Source organism: Rhinopithecus bieti, unplaced genomic scaffold (genome assembly GCF_001698545.2).
Source record: "Rhinopithecus bieti isolate Rb0 unplaced genomic scaffold, ASM169854v2 scaffold_7580, whole genome shotgun sequence".
Lineage (NCBI taxonomy): Eukaryota > Metazoa > Chordata > Mammalia > Primates > Cercopithecidae > Rhinopithecus > Rhinopithecus bieti.
In genome coordinates, this window is record NW_016805470.1 from 659,422 (window position 1) to 677,963 (window position 18,542).

The window sequence follows — 18,542 nt, forward strand, 5'->3', positions numbered from 1 at the left end:
TGGTAACTTACACCCTTCCCCCACACCACCATTCCTTGCCTCCTAGGACTTCAGGTTCTCTTTTCTGCCTCACAGCTCTAGGACTCCAGAGTATCAACTGGCAGACGGCCCTCAACCGACAAGCGCATCACACACACAAGTTCTCCAGCCAGGAGCTCATCTTGCGGAGAGGCCAAAACTTCCAGGTCTTAATGCTCATGAACAAAGGCCTTGGCTCTAGCGAAAGACTGGAATTCATTGTCTCCACAGGTACCTGCGCATTCCCCTCCCTGCCCAAACACACACATACCTGAGTAGCCCTTGTGCATTCAAGAAGTGATGGGGACCACACTGGGACCACTGGCATTGGGCTCTAGCCTTGCTCTGTCATTGATTCATTGTGGCCTTGGGCAAGTTGCTGTCCATCTCTGAGCCTGACTGAGAGTCACCATCCTCAAATCAAGAGGGATCTGGCCGGTATGTTCATTCCAGTTCCGTCCAGTGGCAGAATATGATGCTTCATTGGCTCATGTCCCCCAGACAGGGGTTGTTATTGGAACCTGGTCTCTCCACAGTCTGACCAGTGCTTGTTGGCTTTTCTCAACCTCTGTCTTCTTTGACAGGGCCTTACCCCTCCGAGTCGGCCATGACGAAGGCTGTGTTTCCACTCTCCAATGGCAGTAGCGGTGGCTGGAGTGCGGTGCTTCAGGCCAGCAATGGCAATACTCTGACTATTAGCATTTCCAGTCCTGCCAGCGCACCCATAGGACGGTACACAATGGCCCTCCAGATCTCCTCCCAGGGCGGCATCTCCTCTGTGAAACTTGGGACGTTCATACTGCTTTTTAACCCCTGGCTGAACGGTAGGTGTCTAACCACCCACACTCTCAGCCCTGGTCTAAGCTAGAAAAGAGAAAGGGGATGGGGGAAATGATCTTCACAGGCTCAAGTTTGATTAGGGAAAGTCCATGGGCTGTGGAAAGGGTGCAGAAGCTAGAAATGAGGAGCTCTGACACTTCAGCAGCGTCTGAGTCTGGGCAGTCCCTCTATCTCTCCAAGTCCTCACCATTAAATGGACATCCTGCTGTTTCTTCTGGGAATATTGTCGAGATCACATTGAACTTTTACAAACTGCGTAGCACAGTTCATTTTAAGGGACAATACCACAGTATAATTCCACAGCATGGAGATAGCTTCCTGCCAGAAAGAGCAGGTGTCTCATCCCCAGGGTCTCATTTTCAGACCCTCAAGTCATCCTAGCTTCTCTTTCCAGCTCATAGTTCCCACAATTGGAGTTGGAAGAATTTCAGCCCAAGGGTCAGGGGAGGGCTAAAGGTGGGGCTTGCTCCCACCCCCAGGCCAGTTCAGGAGTTGGAGGGGAGGAGGAATGATCCCTACAGTCCTACTAGGATTCTAGTCCCTGGTGTCTGCTTTTTGTATCAAACAGCGGATAGCGTCTTTATGGGTAACCATGCTGAGAGAGAAGAGTATGTTCAGGAAGATGCCGGCATCATCTATGTGGGAAGCACAAATCGAATTAGCATGATTGGCTGGAACTTTGGACAGGTAAAAGGGTCATAAGGAGGCTGAGGGTAATGTCCCTTTTACCCAAGAAGCTCAGCAGCTTGCCCCACAGATCAATGGGAAGTCCCACATCTGTCCATCTGCCTGCCCTTCTATTTGTTCATGCATTCAGAAGACTTTCATTGGCCACCTATTATGTGTCAGACCCCAGGATCCACACTAAGGATACAGGAGATGAGTAAGACAGATCCATCTTTGAAGGGGTCGCAATCTAGTGGGCAAGATAGAACATACACATAACTCAATTGACGCAATGAAGTAGTATTGGTGCCAGGGTGCACACATAGATATAAGGCCCCCTAGAGACACTGGGGACAGTGATGTAGCTTCTGTTTTTCATTCCATGTAAAAATGTGATGAAACTTCCTTAGTGTGCCCACTCAGCCTTTCCAAGCTACACCCTCTTGGTCCTTTATTATAGTGATCCCCATTTGAGTCTACAGAGTTCTCAGATTTGGTCAGTTTAGAAAATTTTCAGGGATGCCCTCCACCTTTTATTTTATCCACCAGACAAAGGCATTAGAATAAAGCACCTCGGGCGGGGTGCCTTGGATATCAGAAGGATGTGTGCTTGGACCATCTACAGACCCTGTCTGTAGTCAGCTGGAGCAAGTTGGCTATCTCCTTTATTGGGAGGAAGGAAAAAAGAGAAGGATAGTGAATAGAGTGCACTTAGGAGTGGAAGAGAGGCTATTTTATTTTATTTTATTTTATTTTTGATGGCATGGTGAGGGAGGGCCTCACTTAGAAAGGAGCCTTTGATCAGGAACCTGAAGGAGATGAGGGCACCAGACAGAGATCCTGGGAAACAGCATCAGGCAGAAGGAAAAGCAAATGCAAAGACCCAAGTCAAGAGGAGCTCAGCCTTCTCAGTTTGAGAAGCAATGACTTCAATTAAGTCTTATTTTGTGCAAAACGCTTCAAATACATATACTTAACAAGAGATTTTATTTTTATAACTAGTTCTCCAGGAGTCTCAATAACACGTTCAAGATTGTAGGCAGGCCACGTGCGGTGACTCACGCCTGTAATCCCAGCACTTTGGGAGATTGAGGCGAGTGGATCACCTGAGGTCAGGAGTTCAAGACCAGCCTGGCCAAAATGGTGAAACCCTGTCTCTACTAAAAATACAAAAATTAGCTGGGTGTGGTGGCGTGGGCCTGCAATCCCAACTACTTGGGAGACTGAGGCAGGAAAATCACTTGAACCCAGGAGGAACCCAGGAGGTGGAGGTCACAATGAGCCAAGATCGTGCCACTGCACTCCAGCCTAGATGACAGAGCAAGACTCCGTCTCAAAAAAAAAAAAAAAAAAAGGATGGGAGTCAGAGATAGAAGAAAACTCTGAGATGAGTTTGGCCTGATTATACAGATGGAGAAATCAAGGCCAGACAGGCTAAACGGCTTGCTCCTGAGGTTTGTGGCAGCCAGGGCGTCGGCTAGACCAGGCCACCTCCCATGCATTCACTTTAGGAGAGTTTGCACAAGGTCTTAGCTTTTTTCTTTTTTATAATTTTTTTATTTATTATCCTTTCCTCTCTTTTTGCTTTTTTGTTTCAAAAGCTGCCTTTGAGGCAATACACAGGGTCTTGTGTGTAGTGAGTGCTCTGGATGAGTTTGCGGGGTTGAGGGCTGGGTGTGGTGGCTGTCCTCAGTAGCTCTCAGTTCCAGAGGCCACAGAGTCAAAGGATCTGACAGTTCCTGTGGTTCTCACCAGTGTAGTTCCCTTCTTGAGCCAACTCTCCTTGTCATTTCTTTCATTGTAATGTATGGTCTCATTCTGAACAGTTTGAAGAAGACATTCTGAGCATCTGCCTCTCAATCTTGGATAGGAGTCTGAACTTCCGCCGTGACCCTGCTACTGATGTGGCCCGCAGAAATGACCCCAAATACGTTGGCCGGGTGCTGAGTGCCATGGTGAGTAACAGGAAAATGATCACAACTAGTTGTCATCATATATTGAACACCACCTGTGGGCTAGGCACGCACACTCTTTATATATGTCATCTCATTTAAAACCTCACCAATTACAGCTGGTGGTTAGAATCATACACATTTCACCAACTTGGAGCACAAGGTCCCTAGGTCCCTCTAAGTTATAGGGCTTGCCTGAGGCACACAGTGAGTATGCGGCAGAGGCAGAGCCAGACACAGGTCCAGCCAACTTCAAAGCCCTTTCCACCACATCATGAAGCTTTTCTCAGAGGAAAAGGGAACTTGCTCTTTGGGTGCCTGCCAAAGATGGGAGAATGCAAATCTAGCGCTCTGCTCCATCACTGGGCCTCCTGGGAAAGGAAGCGAGACCCCTACTGAGCTGGAGGTGGTGACCTCCTTTGCCTAACTCATCTCTTCCGCAGCCCAGAGCACAGCCCAGAGTGTCAGACGGTAGGCTGCCTCATTCATGATCTAGATGGGGAAACAAGCTTGGAGAGCTGAAGTGGCTTGTTCAAGGCACACAGCATGCAAGTCAGACCAGAACAAGGCCTTCATGGAAAAGGCCTGTGCCCCTACAACATACACACACACACACACTCACACACTCACAATCTCTCTCTCACACACACTCACACACTCACAATCTCTCTCTCTCACACACACTCACACACACACAAGCTAGATCCCCTAGGAGGCATCTATGGCTCTGCGCTCATTGCATAGAGAATGTCTCCATCCAGTCTGGGCGTGGTTGCTCACGCCTCTAATCCCAGTGCTTTGGGAGATGGAGGTGGGAAGATGGCTTGAGCCCAGGAGTTTGCTGCCAGCCTGGGTAACACAGTGAGATCTCATCTCTACAGAAATTAAAAAAAAAAAAAAAAAAAAAAAAAAACCTAGCCAGGCATAGGCAGACACAGTGCCTCACACCTGTAATCCCAGCACTTTGGCAGGTGGATGACTTGAGCCCAGGAGTTCAAGACTAGCCTGGACAACATGGCAAACCCTGTCTCTAAAAAAAAAAAAAAAAAAAAAAAAAAAAATTAGCAGGACATGGTAGCATGTGCCTGTAGTCCCAGCTACTTGGGAGGCTGAGGTGGAAGGATCACTTGAGCCCAGGAGGTAGAGATTGTGGTGAGCCAAGATCATGCCATTGTGCTCCAGTCTGGGTGACAGAGTAAGACCCTATCTCAAACAAACAAAAATTAACCAAGCATGGTGGCACATACCTGTAGTCCAGCTACTCAGGAGGCTGAGGCAAGAGGACTACTTGAACCCAGGAGCTTGAGGTTACAGTCAGCTATGATGGCACCACTGCACTCAGGCTTGGGTTATAGAGTAAGACCCTGTTTCCAAAAATATTCATCCAAAATATCGAAACCTAGATCAACCTGCTCAAAAGTTGTAAGTTAAAAAGCAGAAAGTCATGATCAGGCGCAGTGGTTCACACCTGTAATCCCAGGATTTTGGGAGGCTGAGGCAGGGAATCACTTGAGCCCAGGAGTTTGAGACCAGCCTGGGCAACATAGTGAGACCTCATCTACACACACACACAAGGAGCCAGGCATTGTGGCCCATGCCTGTAGTCCCAGCTACTTGGGAGACTGAGCTAAGAGGATCGCATGAGTCCATTAGTCGCAGGCTGCAGTGAGCTATGATTGCACTACTGTACTCCAGCCTGAGTGACAGAGTAAGAACCTGTCTCAAAAAAAAAAAAAGGTGAAAAGTCAAAGTGAATTCTTTACTTTAACCCTCTTAAACTAAGTAATTGCCCAGAAATTCTGTAACCTTTATTTATTTATTTCTATGGTTCATGGTTTAGGCATTTCTTGAGCTCTTGACTTTTGAGTTGGATATGTTCATGCTAATGAGCTAGTTACTTGGTTAGAAATGTGAACAACTTCTCAGCTGCATGATAAGTATCTGGAGTGCCTCTGAGAGGGCTTTTGGAAAGAGCTGAGTCTTAGACTGAGCCTGGCAGGAAAGGAGTAAGGTGGCCCAGGGAACTCAGAGGCTCTAAGGAGATGAACGAGGACCTGAGTAGCCGAGGGAGGGTATGGAGAGGAAGTGAGCCTGGAGCCGAGTCTTGAAACCAAATGGCCTGGAAGAGGTTTGATTAAAGCCCTGGCGACTTAGGAAGCTGAGCCTCTTTGTCCTAGGAGAGAGTGGGTGAGGCCAGAGGCTCCTGGAGCCACTGACTCACTCGCACCCCAGGGCCAAACCACTTTATCGTGGAGCCAGTTTCCTCAGCTGCACCTCCCAGATGCTCCGTTCAGACCTCCCAGCTGGGCTGGGCCATGAACTAATTATGGCCTGTGCAGAGCTTTGAAATGCTCAGCTTTCAGCCAGAGATGACCGTGCTGATAGCCACTTTGGAGGCTGGAGCACCAGTGACTCAGGAGATGGGGAAGGACTGCACAACCTTCTGTCTTGAAGGAGGCTCTGTCTTGCCTGACTCTGCCATGACAGCCCAGGCCCTCCTGGAAGGGGTGCAGAACTCACCACTGCACTGAGGGGTGGCAAGGCTGGCCATGGCCTGTCCTGGGCAGGGATCCTTTTGTATCCAGACTGTCCATTCTCATAGGCCTTGCCCCTTACAGGCACTCCAAGGAGAGGGGGTAAGACACACAGGCTGGAGGAGCCCTCGGAGATCCTGGTCCAGCCTCTCATTGCACAGTTTAGATAAACGACAGCCAAAGTTTCATAAACCCTGACCCTTGACTACAGAAGACACCTCCGAGCGCCTTTGTCCTAACTTTCCCTTGAAAATTCTCTTCCCTATTGGAAGGTGAAGAACTAAGGCCTGGAGAGGTGAACAGACCTTTGTGCAATCATCAAGTTGGCAAGTGGCAAGGTGGGGCTTGTAACCTCGCTGTCTCCTTTTCTCTTTTAACTTTTATTATGGAAAAGTTCAGACCTATATAAAAGTAGAGAGAAAAGCATAATGAACTCCTGTGTATGCATCTCAAGCTTCAACAATTACCTCTTCAAGGCCGGTGTCACTTCATCTCCGACCCTCTCTTTCACAGATGATTTGATAAATCTTAGACATGCACATTTGTCATCATTTCACCTGTAAATATTTCCAAGTGTGTCCCTAAAAGACAATGGAACTCAGGTCTCTTGATTTCTAGTCCAGTGATCTTTTCAGGCTGCCTCTTCGTTGTGTCACTTAGATAAGAACCTTGCCTTAAATTGAATAAATGAACGAGTAAACTAACAAACAAACAAATAGCTGAATGAATGAAAGAAAAGAAATACTCTATCTTTATTCTTTCCAAGAAGTTAGTTGCTGAAGTTCTAAAATGACTTTTTGGCAGGGTGCGGTGGCTCACGCCTATAATCCCAGCACTTTGGGAGCCGACATGGGCGGATCACTTGAGATCAGCCTGACCAACATCGTGAAACCCCATCTCTACCAAAAATACAAAAACTAGCCGGGCATGGTGGCACGCATAATACCAGTTACTTCAGGAGGCTGAGCCAGGAGAATTGCTTGAACCTGGAAGGCGAAGCTTGCAGTGAGCCAAGATCATGCCACTGCACTCCAGCCTGGGTGGGTGAGAGAGAGAGACTCCGTATCAGAAAATAATAAAAAATAAATAAATAAAGCGATCTTTTTGTAAGACCACATACCAAAAAAGAGTTTCAAACCATGGACTCCCAGGCAGACAGATAACAGTGATAGCCTGTTAATTCTTTCCTGCCAGAAGTCCTCTGCAAGCTGGATTTGTGCCCTGCCTTGCCACAGACAAGCTGTGCTGTCTGTTTCCCATGTCAGGCTGCCACACAGGAATGACAATGGATCAAGGACAATCAAACATGGCCTGTTTGGGAAAGCACCTCTAAACTCGTAAACCACTCCATACCCCTAGGGGTTAAGTGTTACAATGATCATCCCCGAGTCACCTAGAAAGAAAAAGAAAAGTTCAATCATGGTCCTTGGCTTCCTTCCTCGTCTCCCCACCTTGTCCTCTGAATTCTGCATGTCAGTCTCTCTAGGAAAGGCATTAGTGCTGACTCATTGTGGGGGCTGGTTTCTGCCCAGATCAATAGCAATGATGACAATGGTGTGCTTGCTGGGAATTGGAGTGGCACTTACACGGGTGGTCGTGACCCAAGGAACTGGAACGGCAGCGTGGAGATCCTCAAGGACTGGAAAAAATCTGGCTTCAGCCCAGTCCGATATGGCCAGTGCTGGGTCTTTGCTGGGACCCTCAACACAGGTACCTTGGGTGTGGTGTGCCTTGGCTGGGTCAGTGGGTGGCAGTGGGCTATGCCAAGGTACCCTCTCCACCACCTGAGTCCTCACGCCCACCCTGACTTGCAGCGCTGCGGTCTTTGGGGATTCCTTCCCGGGTGATCACCAACTTCAGCTCCGCTCATGATACAGACCGAAATCTCAGTGTGGATGTGTACTACGACCCCATGGGAAACCCCCTGGACAGGGGTAGTGATAGTGTATGGTAAGTATCTCACCTTTTGCCTGAACCTCGAGCACCACATTTGAGTGGCTTCTCGATCTCACCATCCTCCTGGGACCCAGGTCCACACAGGAGTTGCAAGGCAAGTAACATGTCATCACAGCATGTAGAATGGAAATGCTGGCAACGCTGATTACACACTTAGCAGCACCCAAGACACCTCTTCTCGGTGCTCTGTGGTCTGCTAGCCTGGTCTGTCTTGCTGCCCTCAGATGAAGGGTCTGATCCCAGTGAAAGACAGGGCTCCTAAATTCACTCTGAATTTATGGGATCCATTGGACCTTATACTACTTTAGAAGATAAAAATCCATATGACTTGTAAACTTTTTTTTTTTTTTTTTTTTTTTTTTTGAGATGGAGTCTTGCTCTGTCATCCAGGCTGGACTACAGTGGCGTGATCTCGGCTCACTGCAACCTCCGCCTCCCGGGTTCACGCCATTCTCCTGCCTCAGTCTCCCAAGTAGCAGGGACTACAGGTGCCCACCACCATGCCTGGCTAATTTTTTTGTATTTTGAGTACAGACAGGGTTAAACTTTCTTAAAGAGAATAAGAAAAGCAACACATCTTCTCTTAGCATATATATAGAGAGAGAGCTATTTTATACCTTGGTTGACATCAAAAGTTCAGAGTTTATTCTGGATTCTGAATGAAAACAATTAGTTTTTTTTTTGAGATGGAGTTTCATTCTTGTTGCCCAGGTTGGAGTACAATGGCACAATCTCGGCTCACTGCAACCTCATGTTCTCAGGTTCAAGTGATTCTCCTGCCTCAGCCTCCCAAGTAGCTGAGATTACAGGCATGCACCACCATGCCCGGCTAATTTTTGTATTTTAGTAGAGACGGGGTTTCACCATGTTTGTCAGGTTGGTCTTGAACTCCTGACCTCAGGCCATACACCCGCCTCAGCTTCCCAAAGTGCTCAAAGTGCTGGGATTACAGGCATGAGCCACTGCACCCGGCCAAAATGTTGTATATATATTTGGGCATTTATATTCTTAACCATAAATAGCCATGTGCACACTATCAATACACACACACACACACGTAATTTAATGATAGATGCCACAGGAAGTAGATTATATGAAATGTGTAGACATGTATCTGTAACTGCATAGAGCACTAGATAAAAATAGAAATTGTTACAACTGTTTAAGGTTACATCATATACTAAGTTATTACTGGATGGCAATTGGCAATGATGTTTATATCTGTATATACACATAGATATCTATGTGTCTATACCCATCTATCTATTCTTTTAATCAATTTCAAAGGCTACACACACACATAGTTGCTCACATGCATGTATATGGCTAGATAATCATATGACAGATGTCATCTTATTTTCAGATGTTCAATTTTAAGATAGTCTGTGTAAAATATTTGTATTACTTATCATTACCAGAATAAATATATCTAACTTATCTGAAATGTGCTTAATATAACTAAGGGTATAAAATGAAAGGAAAATAGCTAATAATGGAAAACACTGTTAAAACAAATAAATAACAACTCCATGCCAACAACCGAATTGAGTCATAAAAGCATCCCTTCCCTTCTGAAGGAGAGTGAGGATTATGTAACTCACCCCAGGGTCAATGGATTCCGGGGTTTTACTGGGGGAGAGAAAGCTTATTTAAGGAGTTTCTTTCTTGATCTGCACATATACAACTTTCTCTCTAGTGATATTGCTTACTTGTGGCCACACTTTGTTTTCCAACTTCTCATGAATGAGTGTCTTTTCTTTTCCCTGGGCTTTTCTTTGTTCTTGTGTCCAAAATCCCATCACAACCAGCTCTGATTGTTGGGGCTATGCCATTCCTAACTTTAGTTTCTTCTACAAAAGGAGATGGTTGGTCAGACAAGTTGGGGGTCCCCTCAGCATATTATTTCTGTGATTATCCTATACACTAGGAACTGCAGTGACATGGAAAGCTTAAGTCTCAGTTCCTCCAGTGAAAGCATTTATGGTGCTGTTAGAAGACAAGGAGTGGGGAAGCCACTAGTAGAGGCTAATTAGCAACACAGCATGGTATGTGATGCCCAGGCAAGTGATTAAGACAAGGATACTGGGAACTTGGAGGAAATCCTCAAGGAAGGCATCCTGGAAGCGGGAAAGTGAGGCTTTTAAGCTAAATTTAGAATTAGAACCCAGGTCTCCTGGTTAGTGATTCACACTGCCCCCCACATCAGCTTAACATCACCTTTGGGACAAGTAGGAGCTGATGGAGACATTCCAGGATGGCTCCCTGGTGACTTCTGTGGCCTCATGGGAGGGGGCCAGGTGCAGAAGCTCTGACTGTTCCTGAGGATCTTGTCACTCCTCCCTTCCTCTCCCCTTTTCTGAACCTTCTCAGAAAGCCAAGGGAGCTGATAGTTACTCCCTACACCATTCCCTACAGCTGATGGTTGGGGGAACCAGCCCTGGAGGGCATGAGGACAGGGAGTCCCAAGCACTAGCTCCAGCCCTACTACCAAATTGCTATGAGGCTTGTGCAAGGCAATTTATCCTTCTGGTCCCAAGTTTCTTCATATGTGAAACATAAGGGTCAGCCTAGGACTAGATGATTTCTTAAGTCCTTTGCCAGCTTAAACTTTTAAATTCTCTGGAGCTTCAGCCCATTCCACTTTCTATAAGAGAGCTAGCCCTGCCAACCAAGGGAGCCCTACTGTTCCTTCCCCCGTTAAATCCCATGCAGGGGAGAGCCAAACCAAGAGCCAGTCTCTGCCTAGAGTGAAATTACTAAGCTGTTATTATAAGGGCAACTGGAGTTTGGACAGAAAACCTCTGATATGAATCTTTGTACGTTACCAAAAAGTGTTGAAAGCTTTGGAACCATGCCCAGATTTGCCTAAAGTAATAGAATGTGAGAATCAAGGGAGGTTAAGCATAGAAGTGCTTAGTAATAGTAACAGCAGCAACTAATAATTTGTTGAGCAATTGTTGTGTGCCAGGTACTGTTCTAAGTGCTTACATTTCGTCTTCACAAATGACGTAGGCATTGTTATTTTCATCCCCAATTTATTTTTTATGGATGAGAAAACAAAGGCCCTGAGAGAAGTAAGCTGTCTAAGATTAAACACTTGGAGACATGTAGACACTCTTAAGCGCATAACATTATGTAAGTTCCTTGCCGTTGCTACACCTCAATTTCCCACTTGTAAAACAAAGGGCCAGATCAGGGGACCTCAGTGACATTTTCTAGGCCTTTCTTTTAATCAGATTCACAGCAGCCAGTGGGGTAAATTTTTTTCTAAGCCACTTTGCTCATGCCAGTGGTTTGGCTTAAGAGGTGCATAGCTCCGGAGTAGTCACTGTCTTCCGAGTCAGGACACTTTTTGGGGGAGCTTAGTTTGGGATGCTTCTTTGAGATGTCCTCCTTGGGGGCCACTGCACAGGAGGTCTCTGAAGCCTATTCAGCCACTGAGCAGCAGCCGAATGATTTAGAACAGTCTAGTCAAATTATCTTGACTTTTCTGGCTTGTTTTCTTCATTCATTTGACTTGATCCCCCAATTTCTAGAGTCATAGATCTGACTCTACCTGTAGACTTCGCAGAACTCTGAGGTAGAAGGCACCTAGAGATTGCCCAGCCCTGCCAAGGAGGTGGAGTCAGGCAGTGCCTCCAGCTGTCAGCACCTACACCTCAGCCAAGCCCCTGGCTCCTCATGCCATCTCTCCACAGTCTCTGTCTCTGAATACCTGCTTCCACTAGTCCTGAACTGGCTCCTAGGCCCTTAGTGAGGAAGGGACAGAGAGTGCTTTCAGCCCAGAAACAATTCAATTCAGCAAACATGATTCTGTGCACACCTGCACTGGACTCTGGGCATCAAGAGGAACAAGATGTGCTGGAGGAGGGTTTTCGTTTATTTGTTTTGTTTTATAACTGGGCCTTAGAGACTGAATAGAGGAGTTTACAGCTGCATTAAAAGCTTGGCAATTATGGAGTTGCAGTGAAATCAATGAATTACTTGCAAGATTCAGAGACAGCACAGAGGTATGGTTGGCACTCTCTCGGTGTGTCAGGAAAGGCTTTTTTGGCAGAGGTAGTATCTGAACAAAATTTGGGAGGACAAATAGGAGTTTACCTACAGAAGGGTGGGATTTGGGGCCACTTTCTAGGCAAGGTCTCCTAACTCTGTGAATTCAGAGGTAAGCATAGCACAGTTGGTGTCTGTAGAGCAGTGGTTTATAAACGTCAAAGATTGCATCAGAATTAATATGGGTGGGGAAAGATGAGAGCAGCAGAAATCTGCACTTTTTAATAAATGCCTTGGGTAGTTCTGATGCCCATAGCCTGTCCTCTCCTGAGCGCCTGCTCCTGAACCCTCAGGAAAGGAGTGGAGCCCGAGGTTGAGGGGTGGGAGAGAGTGTGGCACACAACCGGAAACTCACACCGGAATTTCCACATGGCGCCACTGGGCATCAGAAAGACGCACATCCCAAATATTTCTGTGTAACTGAAGTGGCTGACTTTTGCATGAGGGAGGAACCAGGATGTAGTTGTTATCTGCTCTGCCTTAAATTCCTGCCTTGCAAGCAAGTATTAAAATACAGCTACTTATCACTTTTTCTTTTTTTTAACCAACCTGCGCTTCCCCTCAGTTGCTCTGCCAGGAGCAAACTGAGTGTGAAACTTGGTGTTCTCACTTACTTTCTCATCCCTCCCTTGCCCCTTTCACCCACCTAGGACCATCTTCCCACACTTCTTCCCTTGCCTTCTCCTTGGTGAGTTCTAACCGACCATGAAGGCCTGTCCAAAAAGACTTCCTGGGTCCTGGAGATCATTTTTATGATGCCCTTTTAAAATAATTATAGAAAATTCAAAATACATAAAGAAATAAAATCATTTATGACCTTATTCACATATCTTCAACACTTGGTAGTTTTCCGTTCATCTTTTCTCTATGAGTTATTATTATTTATAGAACTGGGATGATACATTTTACAAGGCATGAGTAGAAGACAGAGCATATAATAGATACATCCCATTTTTTCACACACCTCGAAACCAACCACTTCACCTGTAGTTTTAGTCATGTTTTTTTCACTAAACATTATATCATGAGCATTCCCCCACATCATTAAAAAATCTTCAAAAATAAGATCATTTCAAATACATCAGAAATGCAGCATATTCTGTTATATGGAATGGAACTGATGTAAAATCAAGTTACATAAAATGGAACCTACTGTTAACCTGTTTCCCTTTTTTAACCCCATCTGCCTGGATTCAAATCCCACTCTGCTTAATTACTCACTGTAAGACCTCTCAAGTCACTTAACTTCTCTGAACCTCAGTTTCCAGAGTTGTTGAATGGGGAATAATAATTATTTCTGTCTTTTAGGGTGTTGTAAGTTAATATATGCAATAACGCAGTTAGAACACAACTTTCTGTGTTAACACTGTGTTAGCTATGATCATACAACTTATGTATATTTTCTAATTATAGAAGTAATGAGTAATTCACATGATAGAAAATAAAAACATTACAGAAATAAGTAACATAAAACTTAGTTTGTATGCACTATATATATGATACATACACCAAACTGTTCATGGTGGATATCTAAGAAAATAGAATTATTGGAGACTAATTTTCTCCAATGTTTTATGTATAATTTTTTAACAAATGGATTTATCATACATCTACATATATACACATAGGTGTTTTTTCTTTTTCCTTTTTTATTTCCGTAGGTTTTTGGGGAACAGGTGGTATTTGGTTACATAAGTTCTTTAGTGGCGATTTGTGAGATTTTGGTGCACCCATCTCCCGAGCAGTATACACTGAACCCAATTTGTAGTCTTTTATCTCTCATCCCCTTCACATCTTTTCTCTCTGAGTCCCCAAAGTCCATTGCGTCATTCTCATGCCTTTGCGTCCTCGTAGCTTAGCTCAACTTATGAGTGAAAACATATGATGTTTGGTCACACTGATTTTCTTATTTCATGATATCTCTTAGACATCTCTCCATGTAAGTACTAGATTGATTTTGCTTGTTCTTTTTGACAGCCGTTTGATATCCCATTCCATGGCTCTGCCACCATTTGTCTGCCAATTCCCTTGTTGATGAACTTTTGCTCCAACCCTTTTGCTATTACAAACAATGCCTTGGTGGACACCTTTAGATATACATCTATGTGCACTTACGTGAGTTTTTCCATGGGAGAAATTCCTAGATGTGGACCTGCTGGCTCAGTGAGTATGTAGATTTTTAAAGGTTTTTATACTCGTTGCCAAATTGCTTTCCACAGAGGTCATAGTAATTTAAACTCCCACCAGTGGGGTATGACAGTGCTTGTTTTCCCACCCGGAATGAGCACCACAATGAGTTCACCCTATGCTTTAATCTCTGTCAGTCTAATAGCTGTCATCTATGTATCTCTGTCGTATTATCTCTTTGTCATTTTAATTTTCTTTTGATAGTACTGAGGTTAAAACTATTCTCATACGTTCGGTGGTTATTCATATTTCTTATAAAAATTGCCTGCTCATTGCTATTTATGGGCATGTTTTTCTTTTTCTATTATTTTTTCATCACTTAGTTCAAGGGAAGTATGCTTTCTCTTATCAATTTGTAAGTACATTACAACATTGATACAGTAAATCCCTTGCATGTATGTTGGATATATTTTCTCTGCTTTATTGATTTTTTTCAATCATTTGTCTCACTGCCTTCAAACTGGATAATTTCTAGTCATCTATCTTCAAATGTATTGACTCTTTCCTCTGTCATCTCTATCCTGCTAATAAGTTTATTTATCATTTAATTTCAGATATTGGTCTTTTTTCCAGTTAAAAATTTTCCATTTGGTTCTTTTTTCATATTTTCTGTTTCTCTGCCCAAAGTTTATCTCTTTTCATTCATTATGAGCATATTTTCCTTTATTTCATTGAGCCTAGCTCTCATAGCTGCTTTAGTCTTCATCCAACAATTCCAACATCTGGATTATTTTATGGTTGGTCTCTGTGGATTGTTTTTGCCCTTGAGGACAAACCACATTTTCCTGGTTCTTTGCTTGTTGAGTAATTTTGGCTCATACGCCAGATGTTGCATGTGTCTGAATTCTGTTATCTTGTTTTAGCTGCTTATCTTGGGTGACTCAACGTGCAAATTGTTTCCCCTGCGGTAGACAGTGGCTCTGCTCTCAGTTCAGTACTTTTATCTCCAGCTGAACGCTCGTGGTCTGCCTCATCCGTGCATGACTGAGGGTCACCCAGAGGTTTGGGCAGCTTCCTTGACTCTTTCCAGAATACCCCCCCCCGCCCCGCCCCCACTCTCCAGCAACCCAGGTTGGTTCAGGCTCTGTTCCTGGTTCCTCAGGTCAGAAAGCTGTGGGCTGCCTGTCGAGTTCTTGCTCCATGTACTTTACCCCAACTGTGGCCTTTCCTTAGAGCAAACTCATACAAAGTGCAGCTTCTCCACGTTCTGATTCCTCTCCAAAATCATTGTGCTTTGATCATGCTCAGGTGTCTTTTCTAGTTTTTCGTTTTTCCCCCCACAGTTTCTCATTATATGCAAAAGATTCATCTGTTTTGAGCTTATCCTCCATACCAAAAACAGAACTACAGGTTTTTTGTTTGTTTACATGTAATTTCAATATTTTTACATACTCAAATATATGAGTCTCTTCCTTTATGGCCTCTGAAATGGGTGGTCTGCTTAGAACTATCTTTTCCATCTTATGAGTATAGAAATTTTTTTTTTTTGGCCGGGTGTGGTGGTTCACTCCTGTAATCCCAGCACTTTGGAAGGCCAAGGCAGGCAGATCATGAGGTCAGGAGCTGGAGACCATCCTGGCTAACAAGGTGAAATCCTGTCTCCACTAAAATTACAAAAAATTAGCCAGGCGCGGTGGCGGGCGCCTGTAGTCCCAGCTACTCAGGAGGCTGAGGCAGGAGAATGGTGTGAACCCAGGAGGTGGAGCTTGCAGTGAGCCGAGACTGTGCCACCGCACTCCAGCCTGGGCGACAGAGCGAGACTCCGTCTCAACAAAAATAAAAAGAAAGAAAGAAATTTTTTTTCCAGGTTGACTAGAACTTGGATTTATGTCGAACTTATGTTTTCTTCATGTTGAACTGAAAAGTGCTAAGACCAGTGCGAGTGTAGTTTCCATGGGAGTGGAGAGGAGAGAAGAGGGCAGAATTGGGGGACAGAATGAGTAAGACCTTGGCTACCTGGTTGTGCCTGGCGAGGGGTGAGTGGTGACTGAGGCTTACAAATTGAGACACAAGATGAAGAACATTTGAGGACTGGCAGATGTCATTCTTCAGTTCAGATCCCAGCCAAGAGACGGTGTGGCTCTTAGGTAGGCCAGTCACTCCTGCAGCAACCCCATTCATTTTCGGCCCACACCGAGCACAGAAGCATAACCCGCCAGGCACAGGGAGAAAGCTGTGTGGGTTTGTCCCTGAGTGGCTGGCTCCAATCTGGATTCATTCTGCTCCTTAGAAAGGTGCATGCTGGTCAAGGCTTTGACTTTTGAGTTAGGCATACATGGGTCCACATTTTGACCCTACCATTGTTAGCTGCTTAACTTCTCTGAGCCCAAGTTTCCCTTTTTATACAACGGGCATAAAAATGGTACCCATTTCACAGTGCTGTGAGGATTTCTACGAGACGATGCTCACCAGGGCTTAGCATAACAGCTGTCACAGGACAAACTCACTCAATGCATGTTGTTGTGCTGCACTGTCGGGGCGAAGATGTGCTGTCTTGCCACTCATCTGCTGTGTGGTCTTGGGCAAGCGCTGCAGTCTCTGGTTCTATCTGCAGGAATTTCCATGTCTGGAATGAAGGCTGGTTTGTGAGGTCTGACCTGGGTCCCTCGTACGGTGGATGGCAGGTGTTGGATGCTACCCCGCAGGAAAGAAGCCAAGGTAACTCCTCTGGGCGTGGTTCTAAGTCGTGAGCCTCACAGTTATTTATAGCCGTGGACAGCAGCATAGGGAAGTAACTCCAAAGCCCTCTCCCTCTGGAGTGCATGATGGGATTAAAACAAAAAATAGTTTAAAAATAGATCTCCCCTGCTAATTTTGTGTGACTTGGGCTGCTGTTTAAATGAGTGCCTGCCCTGCACCCACAATGGCCACTGTTGCTGCACAGAGCCTTGGCACAGGCCAGGTGAGCAGGGAGAGCAGTCTTCCTCTGCCAGTAATGATTTTCCTGCACCAACTGCAGCAGCTTCTTCTTCCCAGCACAGAAAATTTGTGGTTCCCTGTTGCCCTTGGGGTTTACTCCACGTTCTCCACTGGTCACCACCCACAGCAGCTCCCTCTGGCACACGAAGCTTCCCCTTAGGCAGGCCGCCTCTGCCATCCCCATCCCGGGCCTCTGCTTCCTCCTCTGGCCTCCCTCTGTCTCCTGCCCCATCAGGGGTTGGGTCCCAGGTTCTCCAGGAGCCTTTCTTCTTCCCTTCTCTGACCTGTAGAGCATGTCTTGTCTGTTACCCTCATTTTCAATTGTTTTTTGAAACATTAAAAAGTGATATATGGGACTGGGCATGGTGGCTCACACCTGTAATCTCAGCATTTTGGGAGGCTGAGGAGGGTAGATCACTTGAGATCAGGAGTTCGGGACCAGCCTGACCAACATGATGAAACCCTGTCTCTACTAAAAGTATAAAATTAGCCAGGCATGATGGCACATGCCTGTAATCCCAGCTACTTGGGAGGCTGAGGAGGGGGAATCGCTGGAACTCAGGAAACAGAGGTTGCCGTGAGCCGAGATCACACCATGGCACTCTGGCCTGGGAGACAAAGCAAGACTCCGTCTCAAAAAAAAATTTTTTTTAAAGTGATTTATGAAGTAATATGTGCATGCAGTTGAAAAAAAATTCAAACTATTCTAAAAGGACTAACAATGAAAATTAAGTCTTACCCCACCCCCCAACCCCTAGCTCCTCTACCAGAATCAGTGCATGCTACTAGATTTGGGGGCTTGGAGGTAACTGAGACGTTTGCTAGGCCACTATTTTCTGAAAGTTTCATTGTGACCCATTAGTGGTTATAAAATCTAGTTAGTGGGTTGTGGCCATCATTTTAGGAAAGAAAAATGAAATCGAATGGAATGAAAAGTGGCGAAAAGAACATAAACTATCAAGGCTCACTAGATATAGTTAGACTAAAGACCATTGTCCTGTGAAACTTTTGTTTCTGTATCACATGCGTGCCAAGATGTCAAATGTATTTCTTTCTAGGGGTTGTGGTGAAAAAAGATGAAAGTCACTGACATCTATCTACCTATCTATCTATCTATCTACCTATCTATCTATCTATCTACCTATCTATCTATCTATCTAAGCTTCCTATGCTGAGTGCTAAGAAGAGGGAAGAAATGGTCAGGCTTGGGAACTCAGAGGAACAAGAGGTCCCTGCAGGTCGCCTGTTCAGGGAAGTCTTCTAATAGGGAAGTGATGAGCTTCTAGGTCAGAACGATTTGCAGAGGTAGAAAAGAGGCAGCCACCCTGAGCACGAGACAGCAAGACTTTCCTCTTTAGGAAACAGACCAAGGATAGTGGGTCAGCATGGATTAGGCACCCGGAAGGCAGAATTGTGT

General features: G+C 45.2%; 1 protein-coding gene across 3 annotated transcripts in view; it reads left to right on the forward strand.

Annotated features, from left to right (window-relative positions):
- TGM3 (transglutaminase 3) overlaps nt 1–18,542 on the forward strand; it is a 133,512-nt gene that overhangs the window by 101,472 nt on the left and 13,498 nt on the right. For all 3 annotated transcript variants that reach the window (XM_017872540.1, XM_017872541.1, XM_017872542.1), the window contains 7 exons: nt 76–249; nt 603–842; nt 1,427–1,545; nt 3,351–3,479; nt 7,543–7,720; nt 7,825–7,960; nt 16,761–16,864. In XM_017872540.1, the coding sequence (XP_017728029.1) occupies nt 76–249; nt 603–842; nt 1,427–1,545; nt 3,351–3,479; nt 7,543–7,720; nt 7,825–7,960; nt 16,761–16,864 (1,080 nt within the window). The remainder of the gene's footprint in view (nt 1–75; nt 250–602; nt 843–1,426; nt 1,546–3,350; nt 3,480–7,542; nt 7,721–7,824; nt 7,961–16,760; nt 16,865–18,542) is intronic.